This window comes from Phocoena sinus, chromosome 6, assembly GCF_008692025.1.
Source record: "Phocoena sinus isolate mPhoSin1 chromosome 6, mPhoSin1.pri, whole genome shotgun sequence".
Lineage (NCBI taxonomy): Eukaryota > Metazoa > Chordata > Mammalia > Artiodactyla > Phocoenidae > Phocoena > Phocoena sinus.
The window spans coordinates 4,992,599-5,006,684 of record NC_045768.1 but is presented as its reverse complement, the minus strand read 5'-3'; the positions used below and the strand labels follow the sequence as shown (position 1 = coordinate 5,006,684).

At 57.0% G+C, this 14,086-nt stretch overlaps 1 protein-coding gene, 1 non-coding gene and 1 pseudogene across 23 annotated transcripts in view; 2 read left to right on the top strand and 1 right to left on the bottom strand.

Annotated features, from left to right (window-relative positions):
* PRRC2B (proline rich coiled-coil 2B) overlaps positions 1-11,987 on the top strand; it is a 45,310-nt gene extending 33,323 nt beyond the window's left edge. For 9 of the 22 annotated variants that reach the window (XM_032635200.1, XM_032635208.1, XM_032635207.1 and 6 more), the window contains 6 exons: positions 692-819; positions 1,298-1,538; positions 4,659-4,835; positions 5,399-5,490; positions 8,060-8,141; positions 9,346-9,687. In XM_032635200.1, coding sequence (XP_032491091.1) covers positions 692-819; positions 1,298-1,538; positions 4,659-4,835; positions 5,399-5,490; positions 8,060-8,141; positions 9,346-9,480 — 855 coding nt within the window. In that variant the 3' untranslated portion in view covers positions 9,481-9,687. The other 13 variants (XM_032635205.1, XM_032635204.1, XM_032635203.1 and 10 more) reach the window with 11 other exon arrangements.
* On the top strand, positions 3,964-4,049 carry LOC116756177. The gene has a single exon (XR_004350554.1). It is a non-coding gene; the product is annotated as a small nucleolar RNA SNORD62 (small nucleolar RNA).
* On the bottom strand, positions 10,064-13,931 carry LOC116755571 (annotated as a pseudogene).
* Positions 13,932-14,086: the final 155 nt, after the last annotated feature.

Here is a 14,086-nt window from a genome sequence, read left to right as displayed (position 1 = left end):
TGCCCTAGCTGGGGAATTCACTGAAACGGAATTCTCTTTGGTGATCAGGTATCCTTCTGATGAAGAGAAGAAAGGCCTAGACTCCCAGGCATGGATGCGTTAGAAAGAGGTAGTTGTAGAAGCGAGCAGGTGTTTGTTTTTATGCAGAATTGGCATACTTTCTGTGCCGCGAGGGGGTGCTTTTTGGAAGTCTTCCTCCTGAAGCTGGTGCTGGGCCTTCCTGCTCGTCCTGCAGCCCCACCGACCCGTGTGCCCGCACAGACCAGGATGAAGTGCTGTTTTTGGGACAGAGGACTTGGCCTGTCCTGATCTCTGTTCATAACATATTCTTAAGTATTACGTTGTTTGGTTTTGCAAGACCTTGCTCTTCGCGTAACTGGATCATACTGCACGTGTTCTTCTTCTTCACACACGTTTTCCATCCACTGTTGAGTTTCTGAAACCCACCTCTGTTGATACGTGTAGCCAGTGTTCCCACCACTGTACAGAATCCAGTATAGGGATGTGCCCTGGTTTGGGATTGCTGCCAGTTTTCTGCTTTCTCCCAAGAGTGAAGGAAGCACAGGCAGGACATGAGTTTGCATCGTGGGCGGTGTTGGCTGCCCGTGGAGAAGGGCGGGCGGGGGTTGGAGGCGGGGGCGAGCGTCAGCCTGGAGGGCAGCATGGTGATGGCCTGGCCCGCCGTCCACAGGCTGCCGCTGCCCAGCAGATCCCGATTTCCCTTCACACGTCTCTGCAAGCTCAAGCCCAGCTCGGGCTGAGGGGCGGGCTCCCCGTCTCCCAGTCTCAGGAGATCTTCAGCTCCTTACAGCCCTTCAGGTGAGACGCCAGGACTTGGGGGGCTGGCAGCTCGCAACAGGGCTTTCCGCCTTCCCGGCCTGTGGGCCTTTTCCCTTTGCCGGCTGCTGCTCTGCGCTGCCCCGCTCGGGGGCGGGTGTGGGCGGGGTGTGGCCCGGCCTTGCCCTTGCTCTCTGTGTCCTCCGGCCCCCTCCCTGCTCTCCCGCCTCGCAGCACCTTGCCGCCTCTGGCCCACTCTTTCAGTGTCTCCTGTTCTGTGCTGTCTGTTTAATCCAGTGATGCTCAAACCGTGGGCCCGAGACCAGCAGCACTGTCTAGGAGTTTGTTTAAGTGCAAGTTCTCAGGGCCCATCCCAGACCTTCTGAGTCAGAATCCCTGGGGGTGAGCCGACAGCCTGTGTTGGAGCGACGAGCCCTGCGGGGATTCCGAGGCGTGCCCACACGTGAGATCAGCTGGTGCGGTCGTGCGCCTGCCCCGACCGTCTCTCTGGCTTTTGCAGATCTCAGGTGTACATGCACCCCAGCCTGTCACCGCCCAGCACCATGATCCTCTCCGGAGGCACAGCCTTGAAGCCCCCCTACTCGGCGTTCCCAGGCATGCAGCCCTTAGAGATGGTGAAGCCCCAGTCCGGCTCGCCCTACCAGCCCATGAGTGGAAACCAAGCCCTGGTCTACGAGGGCCAGCTCGGCCCGGCCGCCGGGCTCGGCGCCTCCCAGATGTTGGACTCCCAGCTCCCGCAGGTCAGGAATTCACTCACTCCCACCTCAGAGCACTAGGTCTCTTTTCTTTTTTTCTTAATTTAATTTATTTATTTTTGGTTGTGTTGGGTCCTAATTGCCGCGCGTGGGCTTTCTCTAGTTGTGGCGAGCGGGGGCTACTCTTGGTTGCGGTGCGCGGGCTTCTCATTGTGGTGGCTTCTCTTGCTGCGGAGCACAGGCTCTAGGCACACGGGCTTCAGTAGTTGGGGCACGCGGGCTCTAGAGCACAGGCTCAGTAGTCGTGGCACACGGGCTTAGTTGCTCCGCGGCATGTGGGATCTTCCCAGACCAGGGCTTGAACCCGTGTCCCCTGCACTGGCAGGCGGATTCTTAAGCACTGCGCCACCAGGGAAGCCCTAGGTCTCTTTTCTTCACGATCGTTTCCCCTTGTATCTGCCTCATGATGCCCACTGACTTACATGCTGCTTGTAGCCACTGCCACCAGTCCTTGGGCTGCCAGACCAGGGCCAGCTGCTCCGCCTCCTGTGAGCAGTCCCGAGACTGGGCTTTCCCCGAGAGCGAGGGCGCCGCTTCTCCTGCAGCCTCTCCGCCCTCCTGCTGTGGCCGTGGGGGTGGCTGCGTGTCTCCTCTGCGTGCACACGCGTGCTTCGAGGCCACTCTCCCTGCCTGCCCCTCACACCCTGGCTTCGGAGCCCACCCCGTAGACTGTACCCCCGCTGGCCCCCGTGTGCCACGGGCACCACGCTGCTGAGTCTGTGTCCGGTCCCACATCCTCCTCCCCCCGACCCGTGGGTGCATTAGACGGTTCTGAGGGTCACTCCCCTCCTTTGGCCCGTGGCTCAGTCTCCAGCACGTCTCCCGTTGTAGTTCTCAGGGGTTTTGGTGTCTCTGTAGGTGACCCCTCACCCCCAGGTCTCTAACCCCCAGTTCCACGGCCTTACCACCAGTGCCTGCTTGCCTCCAGTCTGGACTGGTCACTGCCGGTCGCTGTACCTCTCCCGTGGTCTCGGGCCAAAGGGTTCCTACCTGCTCACCACCTCTGACTTTTCTCCCTCCCTCCCTCTAGTGACCCACGTCCAGCCACCTTTTAATTCTCCCTCCCCCATCCCTGCCCCCCGCCCCCTTCAGCAGAGCTGCAGACACCTTCCTAGTCTTTTTTGGTTTTTTGACCGCGCCGTGGCACGCAGGATCTTAGTTCCCCAACCAGGGATCGAACCCGTGCCCCCCGCAGTGGAAGCGTGGAGTCCTAACCACTGGGCCGCCAGGGGAGTCCTCAGCTCCTTGTCATTTGCACTCAGCTCCGCCCCACCCTTCCCTCCCTGTGCTCACCTGGGTTAAACCCTGGCCCGCCTCTGCCCCGCTTCCTGAGGCTGGAGGGAAACCGACCCCCGTCAGACTGGATTCAGGTTAAATACAGCCGCCCTCTGGAAAGCCAACGTTTGGGCACCTCCCCACCCTCCTCAATGCCTTCTCCCCCACCGTGATTTTGCATCCTGTGTCGCCAAAGAAATGAGTCGTAACGAGGAAAAGAGAACATCTGCAAGCTCCCAGCGCCACGTCTCCGAGCCTGCAAGGGGCCCTGGGGTGAGAGCGGGCAGCCCATCCTCTCCACCCGCCTGGGAGCTGCTCCAGCTAGCGTCCTCTTCCCTCCATCAGCACGTAGAGGTGCTGCCGTCCGGCTGTGAGGGTCCCTTCCGCCACATCCCCAGGCAGCCTGGCCTTTCCTCGTTTTTTAAGAAACAGAACGCTTCTTTAGGGACACCAGTAGATTCCACGTTACTGAACCTGACGGTTCTTCACCCTCCTCCTACTGACCCATCAGTAGCATTTGACCCAGTGGTCACTCCTTCCCCCGAACCACGCTGTCCGGGTTCCGAGGACACTGTTCCTGGCTTTCCTTCCACCTCCCTGAGGCCTCTTCCTGGTCTCCTTTGCTGTTTCCCCGTTGCCTCCCCAGGCAGTAACTCGCTGTGCCTTCTGGGCACCATCCTCGGGCCTCTTTCTAGACCTGTGGCTCTAAGCCTGACCCAAATCCAACGCTTCCCGGTTCTCCCGAATTTCTGTCTCCTGGACCTGAACTCAGACCCAGTGGGCTGCCCGTCATCTCTGCTCAGGTCCGGCATGGGGCATCCCTGGATCCCTGCTTCTGCCACGCCCCCGCTGATTCGTCACATCCCGTCAGCCCTACCTTTGAAAAGTATTCAGAGTCTGGCCCTTTCTCTTCCCCTCCACCCCACCCCCCACCCCCCACCCCCGGGCCCAGCTCCTGCTTTCGGCTGCCAGTTTGTTCTCAGCACAGAAGCCAGGGCGCCTCTTTAAGACTCACGTCGGCTCACACACCGCGCCCCGAGCCAGCGCTCCAGAAACGCTGAGCCACCCCTACCTTCTTCCCGCACCCAGCTGTGCGCAAAGAGGGGCCCGGGCCTTGAGGTCCGGCTGCCCCACGTCTCAGTGATGCCATTCCAATAGGTCCTTCCGACCCTCCACTGTGGACTCAGTAGCAGGGAGATGAAGAGGAAGGTGACCGAGAGACCACACTTGGCCCGCCCGCCCCGTCCCGAGGGTCTCCTGGCCCACCTCCTTCCCTTCTCGCACCTCGTTCTGGACTTCAGGAGAACAGGCTTCAGAAGGCTCCAAGACTGCAGGAACCCTAAACCCCAGACCCCAGTTGTTTTCTGTCACCTTCGGAGGCAGAGCATGAAGTAGTCTTGCCTTTTTGTGCTGCAAAAAGGGGCACAAGGATACCCCTCCTGTGTAGCTCCCATCTTTTGGGACTCGCTTGGACACTGCTTCCTGAGAAGGCTTCTAGACCTTCCTGACCTTTCTCCCCGCCCCCCGCCCCCCAACACGCACACAGGGTTTGCCGCCCGCCTTCCGCACTTGACACCCGTAGCTGTCCTGCTTATTTTCTAGCCGTCCGAGTTCTTTTCTCACCACCTAAGGCTTGCCTCCTACCACTGAGAGTATGCAGTCTAGGGTGATCTCCGCTGTGTTCTATCCAGGATCTGTCCTGCTGTGGGAAGGCCTTGCTTCCTTTCATCTGCAATGAGAACGTGAAGTGTGATGCGCGGTTGCTCTTGGATGCGTGTGTAAGTGGTGGTTTGTGGCGTCCTCCCCCTGACTGTCCCTGTTGTCCGGCAGCTGACGATGCCGCTGCCTGGCTCCCAGCTGCCCCTGCCTCGGTACGGCTCTGGGCAGCAGCCCCTGCTCCTGCCGCAGTCCATCCAGCTGTCACAGGGGCAGAGCCTCTCTGTCGGGGCCCCCCGAAGAATGCTCCCACCCGGCTCCCAGCCTTCGGTCCTTAACACCAGCAGAGAGGTGAGGATGACTCCGTCTTGCTGTGGCCCTGGGGTGGGGTGGGTGGGGCTCCCGTCTCGGAGACCCTTTCTGGCCAATCAGGAACCACTATTGCGGGGGTGAGTGCCGGCGGTCTGGGACGCAGGCTCCGGGCCTCTCCAGACCGCCGGTGGCCCACTCGTTGCCGAGTCCTCTCAGTCCCGTGGCAGGAAGCCCTGGTCACGTGTTACTAGCAACGTGAAGAGGCCTGGGTGAGCAGGGCAGGGAGGAAGGTGCCTGCGGCTGAGGTTTGGGGGCCGACGTCCTTGCCAGCTCCCGGGGGCAGAGAGGGCCCGTTCACTGCGGCCAGTGCTCAGGGGTGGCGCACAGTCTGCCCTCCCCACCTGTGCCAAGGGAACAAACACACGTCGTCGCTCCTGCCTCCAGCCTGCACTGGAAGGCCAGGCGTGCACGCTCCTTGACGAGATGCCTCTCTGCCCTGAAGCCCTCGTGGCCCCCACTGGCTCTGCCCAGGGTGGTTGGTGGCGGGGACAGCTGTCTCCAGGGCGTTCCACTGACAGCCCATCACTTCCCGGTGTCTTTAGTCCTCTCAGATGGAGATGAAGGGCTTCCACTTTGCCGACAGTAAACAGAATGTTTCTTCAGGAGGCTCCATGCCATCACCGCAGACCTACAGGTAAAGAGACGTCCTGGGGGTCGGATGCTCACAGCTGAGCCCTCGCTGTGGAATCGCGGGCCCAGGGAGAGCAGCGCGAGGGCACTGAGGCTGGGTCGCCTTTGTCAGCCTGTGTGTCACCGTGAAGTTCCAGTGCTGGGACACAGGAGACTCAGGAACTCTGGGGCATGGCTTTGCTTTTAATCATCATCATAAAATGTTCTGGTATGGGAGAACTTTCTGGAAAGGCAGGGAAAGGAAAGGCTCATGTTATAATAGCGTCAGGACAGACCCTGGCTACTAACAGCTTTCTCACCAGATGTTTTTTTAAAGATTCACTGGCAGAGAGGGCAGATACCCTGGAGGTGGGGGGGGGGGGGTCCTCTCCTGGGGCCACATGTCCCTTGAATGGCCTTGTGACTCCACCAGGGCTTGCTGCTGCTGGGCTCGTAGGGCGAGAGCTGTACCTTCTTTGCCTTCTCGGGATCTGTCTCCGCCTCCAGTAACTGTCCCGGGTCCCTTGGCTGGATTCAGAGGGGGGCTTTGTATCAGTCACGATGTTGAGTTACAGTTGACCCTTGAACAACACAGGGGTTAGGGGCGCTGACCCTCCATGCAGTTGAAAATTCAAGTATAACTTTACGTTTAGCCCTTCGTGTCCGCAGTTCCGCATCCGAGGATTCAACCAACTGCAGATCGTGTAGTACGTGCTTACTGAAAACAATCCACGTGTAAGTGGACCCATGCAGCTCAAACCTGGGATGCTCAAGGGTCAGCAGGACTTAGCGTGTTAGAAAGTCAGGGAGCGTCTGCTTCTGATGGCTCTCTCACCCGCGGAGAAGCGTGCGGCCGGGGAGGCAGCACACGGCGCTTGGCCCGAGGGTTGGCACAGTCGACTCTTGTTACGTGTGGGAGATTCCTCCTGTCTGCACACGAGTAAAACAGGTGTGCGTGACCCGCAGTGCCCTGCGCGAGGCTGCCGGCGTGGCTGAGGGCAAGGTTGCCCACACGGCCGCCCGCCCTGCCCCGCCCCGCCCCATCGTGCTCAGAGTGTTGAGGCCGAGTCCTGCTCCATGGTCACGTCAGTCCGTACTCCAGCTGCATTTCCCGAGAGAGGGCTTTTTGTGAATTTTCCCCCGTGCCGTTATCTTTCCTGTTCTTACTTTCACTCTCTCGGCTTGACTTGACTTTTGTTTTGCTTTCCAACCATATTTTTCACATAGGCCAAAATAACAGACCTGTAAGAAAAATATACACGGACAGCAGCGCCAAACCATGAGTGTGATTTGGAAGGAAAGAGGAAGCTTCAAGCATAGAGAGAGGCTGTCGATCCCCTGCTGCCCCAGGCAGGTTTTAGCCTCCTCTGGTTGCAGAGCCTTCCTCAGAGGCAAATCCGGAAAGGGCCGCTCACATAACAAGAGTCGCCTGTGTCCATTCACTGTAGGAATGGCAGCAGCAGCAGCTTTATTTTTTGGAGACTCTTTACAAAATATAAGCCTCAATTAGTAGCCTTTGTGTTCTTGGTGCCTCGGTGGGGTTGGGGAAATCGGGATACTTTTACAGTGCAGTGTTGCCTAACTTTTCTGGAAACAGGGCTTCTGAGGCATGCCCTGTCAGAAAGGCGTTCCCTGGTCAGATACCTGGGTGGGGGGGGGGGGGGCGTGCATGCCCGAGAGGGCTTGTTGGGGAGTCGGGGTGCACCTCGGCATAGGGCTTGAGCAGCCTGTGGCCCCCGGGGGAAAGTCCTGTAGAACTTCGCACACGTAACTACCTAACGATTTTGACCCCAGGATCTTTTTTCCACGTAGCGCCTGATTAACATCCCTGGGAGCTAGTTGTCTGGTCGGTGGAACACATTTAGAAAGATGTTCTACATTTTTGTTACTTTTGGTATCTCTCTTTACCACCCCTACCCTCCACCCCACAAGAGAAGACTGGAAAGATACTCAGCATAACTCACGTGTCAGGTTTGTTTGTTTGTTCGTTCGGGTTTTTTTGGCTGCGCTGCGCGGCTTGCAGGATCTTAGTTCCCCGACCAGGGATCGAACCCACGGCCCCCGCAGTGGAAGTGCCAAGACCTAACCTCTGGACCGCTAGGAAATTCCCTTTTCTTTTTGAAGTCTAAACTCCTGTTGGAGTTTAAGTTCATTTTTGTTTCTTTTTTAATTTTTTTTTTTTTTTTTTTTGCTGTGCCCCACGGCTTGTGGGATCTTAGTTTCCCTACCAGAGATTGAACCTGGGTCCACGGCAGTAAAAGCACCAAGTCGTAACCACTGGACCGCCAGGGAATTCCCTCAGTGTCAGGTTAATAGACCTTTTGTCTGGAGCATCGTGTTGGTCTAGACCCTCCAAACCTGAGAGACGGTTGGTGTCCATCTGTCGTCTTGACCGGTCAGTGTCTGCCTGTGGTGGGGACCTGGCCTCTGCCCCTCAGGTGTGTCCCCATGAGCTGGGTTGGAGGTGCCAGGGCCCAGTGGCGACACCCTCGCCCCCTGCGCTCTGGCTATCTGGGTCTGTTTCCTCTGTTGGAGGCTTGACTCCGTTTCTGTGGTGACGCGTGTGTTCTCATCCCCTCCTTTGGTTTTTTCAGGCCTAGCTCTGCTAGCCCCAGTGGGAAGCCCTCTGGATCAGCAGTTAACATGGGCTCTGTGCAGGGACACTACGTTCAACAGGTAGAAGATGGCTTTCCAGACCCTCCAGCCCCGGACGCTTAGGCCCGTCTCCAAGTGCCAAAAGAGGAGGGACTGTCCAGCCGTTTGCGTGCTCCTCTTAGAGAGACGAGCCCTGGCGCTTAGAGCGTGGCGTGGGAGCCGGGGAGCCCGAGTCCCCCTGGAGAAGGCACTTCTCCTCTTGACGGGCGTCTGGGTCCTTCCTTGTCCACAGAGAAGGGAGGGTGCGGGTTCCTCTGAGGAGGTGGTGCCGGAAGGTGGACTCTCCTTCCGCAGCCATTGGGCTGTGAAGGCGCTGGGACCCGCTTAGGCCCGTGGGTCAGCTCTAGAAGCCGGGGGTGTGCGTGCGCGTGCGTGCCTGGCGTGTGTGCCTGCGCGTGCTGGCCTCGTAAGTGCTGTGTCTCGTCCTCGTCTTGGCCGGGTGGGATCCAGACGGAATGACGTTTCCCCGTTTTATAACGAGACGGGTCTCTCGGCGTCTTGGCCTTCAGCGTGGTTCTCTTCACTCCTCTCAAATGTGACCAGGCTCCAGAGCTCAGGCTCGTCAGGCGGGGTGTTAGTAAAACAGCGCTCCTGGATGGTGGAGCTGGAAGCTTGATTGTTCATTTCACGGCTCCTGATTTGGTTCCCCGAGGGTCGCTCTTTGAGTTGCTTGGACTGAGCTTCTAGAGCTTTCTTCAGAGCTCCCCCCACTGTATGAGGGGCCGAAGGCAGGCTGCTCACTCTGCGACACACCTCACTGTGCAGAGCTGCAGAGTGACGGGACCCTGACCGCGACTCTGGAGGTCAAACTAGGGGCTTGGGGAAAGGTTTCCACACTGTGGGAGTCGGGGAGGGTGGAAGATCTGGGAGACCAAGTTGGGCGAGAGGCCCTGCGCCCCCTCAGCACAGTCGGGAGCTCTGAGGGGCGTGGGGTGCACTGATTTGAAAAAGGTCCCTCCAAGCGGCCTTGGGTGTGCCGCCTGCAGAGGTCCTCCCGCGGCTCCGAATCACTGCGCTCAGCGCCCATGGGAGGGACCAGAGCAGCCTCATGCCAGCGTCCTTCCCAGGCCAGTCACTTCTGAGTTTGGTCCTTCGACCGAAGGATGGGCTTCTTAGGGTGGCTTTCCTCTGACTCAGGAGCAGGAAGCGGGTGGTGGGACCGCGGATCCTGGCAGGTGTGTCTGCGTAAGGGTAACTTTCTTTGTCCCCATCCGTCTGTCCAAAGGCAAAACAACGAGTGGATGAAAAGCCCAGCCTGGGAGCCGTGAAGCTGCAGGAGGCCCCCTCAGCCGCTTCCCAGCTGAAGCGAACTGGAGCGATCAAGCCCCGGGCGGTAAAGGTGGAGGAGAGCAAGGCCTGAAGATGCTGGGCCTGGCCTGCCCGGAAGGACTGCCGCCCCTCCACCTCGCTGCCACCGGACGCTGGGGAGTCTCCCAGGTGGATCCACCGTCCACTGACCTGGCCCGGACTGCGAGATCTCCCTGCTCTCCTCCACTCCTGAAAGCTCCGTTGTCCAACCAGCTTGCACCCGTGGATCTGTGGCATTGACCTGCTTGGCTTTAACACGAAAAAAACAAAAAAGCAAATGACTCCATTCCCGCCTCCTTTGCGCCACGACCGTGGAGTGACCGAGCCGTCGTGCCGTGCAGATTAACGCCGCCCTCCCCCCCTCATCCTGCTTCTGGCGGCCACGGCGCCCTCCACCGAGCTTCCTTCCCTCCCCGCTTTCCGTCCCCGGGCACAGTGGTCTGGCAGCAGGGCCGTTTTAGTTGAGGCTTTTCGTTCTAAAAAGCAGCTAAAGGTTTTTACAAAAGAGAAAGGAAAACAGAAGCACAAGCTTCGTCTGTAAGAGCTGGACTTTTGTATGTTCTTTGCCGTCCTCTCCCTGACCCCTCTTCTGTTGCGGTAGTTTCCTTTTAACCTCTCTCCTGTTCGTTTGATACATCACTGCTGTGATACCTTAAGAGGTGATGTGTAGGAACGTGCCCTCTCCTCTCCTGCTCTCTGTGTCTCGGTTGGTTCACCTTTGAGGTTACTTGCAAAAAGAAGTGGTGACTTAAGACACCGCTCCTGAGCTTGGGAAGCGGTGGTGGGAGGGAGGGGAGGTGGGATGGCGTTTTAGTCGGGAAGCCGCTGGCCTGGTGACCACAGCGACTTAATGGGCGGCCCGACCCGGTGAAGTTGACGCCGTTTTTAGCATCAGAATTACACAGAATTTCTGTCTTGAACTCTTCAAAACTGGTGGGGACACTGACCGCTGGGCACCTGAGGTGAATCATGGAGATAGAAGGCCCTGGCATTTTCCAGTTTGGCCTGGACGGTGCGAACTGACAGCACCAGCCCCGTCAGTGTCTGCTTCTGGGACTCCAGCACCCGCGGGGCCTGATGTTTTCCCACGCGCTCCCTTCCCTCCGAGCTTCCCTCGTCCTGTCCTTCCTGAGCTGCCTCCGTGTCTCTGGGTCCTCCTGTCCCTCCACCTCTCACAGCTCGTCACTGGAAGCCACGCACTTCCTCTGTGGTGACGGACGCGTGGACGGTTGTCACTAGAGACCGTACACTTCCTCTGCGTGGCCGTGAGCGCGTGGACGGGGGTTTGGTTGGGTCTGCGACAGAGGCGTGAGCTCTGGGAGGCTGCTGGGAGGGCTTCCTTTTCTCCGCTCCCAGCAGCAGACCCAGGCTGAGGGGACAGAGAGGCCTGAGCTGGGCAGTGGGTCTCTTCAAGGACAGAGCAGTGTCCAAGGGGAGGATGGGTTGCAGGGCTGACGGTGACTCCCAGAACAGCCTGGGTAGCCTCGTAAGTCTGCAGAGCTGCCTTTGTCAGAGTCTGTGTGAGGCATTTTATGCTAGGCTTTTGTTTTTAAGATAAGAATTAGAAGGAAATCATCCCAAATTCTGTCATTCCAAGGAAAGGCGAGGGGAAATTTGAAGTTTTGCTCACGCTCTTGGGAGTAACTAACCCGCCATCTACCTGCCGTTGCTGGCGGGTCCAGAGAAGACCTGCCTCGGAGAATGGGCAGTAGGCGATCGGGGGCGTGCCCCACAGAGTCCACCCGCAGTGTCGCCACAGGTGTGTGGCAGTCACTCGGGCAGTGGCTCTAAGCTCTGTCCAGTGTGGAACACGGGGAAAGAAGCGCCTTAGGAACCGCTGAAGTCACTTGTTGCTCTTCACCGCTTTAAGGAAGTGGGGGAGCAACGGCCTCCTGGCAGAGGGTGCGGGGCTCCTCCGGCATCATCCGGGGAGGCCGGTTTTCTTGAAGGATGCTTCGCTGCTTGATGGATCGTGTTCAGCACTCCCCTCCTTGCCTCCACCCTCAGGCCTTACTTCTCACTAGCTTTTTTTTTTTTCTCTCCTTCATCCCCTGACTCTTTACTCGGAAGGCCCTTCTTGAAGGGCTGCCCACTGGCTCACCTGCTCTTGTCTCCCTTCCCCCACGAGTGCCTGGCTGCCGTCCCCGCACCCAGCCGCCCTGACTGAGCTCTCTGCTCCAGCCGCCCCTGCAGAGGCCACACACTCACACCTAGAAACACGGCCAGACCCTCGCACCTAATTCCAGTGCACATTGTTTGTCAAAAGGAGAAACGGCCTTCTCATTTTGAAATTGAACAGGACAGTCCTGGATGCTGTTCCAAACTCTCAAGCTGTATGCTTCAGGTGAACCTGCCATCGGAGGGACGGTACTTCCTGTTTGAGAAAAAATAAAAACGAAAGGGTCACCTGTTCTACAGCCCTTTTCTCTACCCCTGTATTTCCCCACCCCTGTATTTCCCCACCCCCACCCCCCAATAAAAACAGAAAACACTAGAATTTATTTATATGTATTGATGTTGTAGGTCTAGGTGAAAAAAAGTAAATGTTTCACTGCTCTATTTATATATAATGTCTGAATTATTCTGTGCAGGAAAGGCCAGGAAATTGCATGTGAAGTTCAGTGCGTTTACCACCTTCGTGTGCCCAAGCTGCAGCCTCTTCCCCGCTGAGATACAGATTTTAAATTGAACTCTTGAGGCAGAGGGCAGGCCTTGGGCCCAACCAACACCCCGTCCCTTCCTTGGTCTGATGAAATGCAGTTTTCAGTGCAGAGATGTCTTAAGGTGCAAACTTTCTCCTCTTTTCATGTGGTTTTAGAGCCAAGCTCAAGGTAATAGGACTTAGGGTCATATTTTGCCTTCAAATCCCCATCCTCAGAGTGCGTGTCCATGCCAAGGCCTCTGGCAGAATGCCTTGGGCCGTTGGCGGGAACAGGTGGAGACTAGCACTTAACCTTTTCTGCTGCTGGGGGTGGGGGTGGGGGTGGGGTGTCAGAGTCTTCTCGCTGAGCCTCTGCCTGCTAAAATTACCCTCCCTTCCCATGCTGGCTGCTTTGCCCTGGCCCACTGATGGTGCAGCCCGTTGCTCAGCAGCCAGTGATCCTGCAGTATGTCCAACGTCAATTACTCAGTGGGGTAAAATCCGAGAGTATGGGTTCATGTGTCCTTGTGGCCTTGTCCACCCACTGAAGACTTCTTTGGCATGTGTATTTGGTCTGGTTCTCTTTGCTTCCCCTTTTTAATCATCATCGTTGTTTTCAAACATGGGATTCATACGCTTTTGGCTCTGGGTTCCTTCAGGGGGAAAACTAAAGTACGACTGTTGAACATTCAGAAAAACTGGTTGGTCCATTTCCAAAGCCACGGTCATTCCAGCCACTGCCAGGGGATATTGGGGCATCTTGTCATTAAATAACGGGCATCAGTTCTCTCTGGCTCTGCCCTCGCCCTCCTGTCTTCTGGACCTGCTTTCTGGATGGTTGATGAGGTTGGTGACTGATGGTCAAGGGCCGAGGAGGCCAAGGGTGCACACGAGGGCACGGCCACGCCCAGAACTGGCCTGCCGAGGCAGTGTGTGGCCAACTGCTGAAGCCCCGGGGCTCCCTGCCGTGTGGTTCCCCTCCACCAAGTAGCTGCATGTTGCCTCTCAAATCTGCATTTGTCCCATTTCCCTTCCTGCAGAGCTAGCCTGGGTTAGAAGGTCTGTTGGAAATGGCCTTCGGCAACCAAGGACACTAGGGTACTTGTTTGTACTTTGTACTGTTCTGTGATGACTGGGAAATGCAGACTTCCAGAAGGCCGGCTCTTCCTGTTGGAAAAGTGAACTGGACCTAAGACGAGCAGATCACCCGGACAGGAATGGCTCAGTGTTGGGGTCAGACACTCTGTCCCCCAGCCGTGCCCTCCACCGGGACCACCAGCGCATATCTGACTAGTGATATTACAACCTGCTGTTCACCATTTCTCCATCCCAGTTAGGTGGTCTCCAAGATGGTACAGTGTCCCCGGGGCCCCGTCTTCAGCATGCTACAAAGCCTCGGAGTGGAACTTTCTGTTAAGGCTCTCCGTGGATGACTTTCTTCCATTGTATAAAGGGGTTACTGTACTCCCAAGCTTTTGACCTCATGCCTTGCATAGTAATAAGGGTTTGGGGTTTTTTTGTTGTTGTTCCTGAGAGGGTTGTGTTTTGTTTCCTTTTGTTCTTATTTTGGCCTTTCCTCTCTGTGTCTTTTCACGTAGACCAGATATTTGCAAGGGCAGACGATGGCTAAAGATGTAACGTGCAGCTTGTTTCTGCGTTGTTTGGGGGAGCTTTTACCTTGGATGGGAAATGGAACCGTGGACTCAGCAGGCCATGGTGGCACACTCGCCCTTCACCCTTCCCTCCGGTTCAGTACCTATGGTTTCTCCTTTCAAATATGTGATTGTACTAGCTCTTTCCATACGAAAGAATTCTCCGTATTTAAATAAAAAAAAAAAGTAAAAAAAAAAAAACCCACCGAAACTGAACATGCTTTGTCAGGTTGTGTGTCCCTCGACTCTGTCATTTGACTGGAGACTTAGAGATGGAAGAGTTTTCCTTTTACGTGGAAGATAAGAGTGACTGGGCTGAAGTGCCCTACTGCAATGTGAGGGCGAGGAGGGGGTGAAACCCGAGG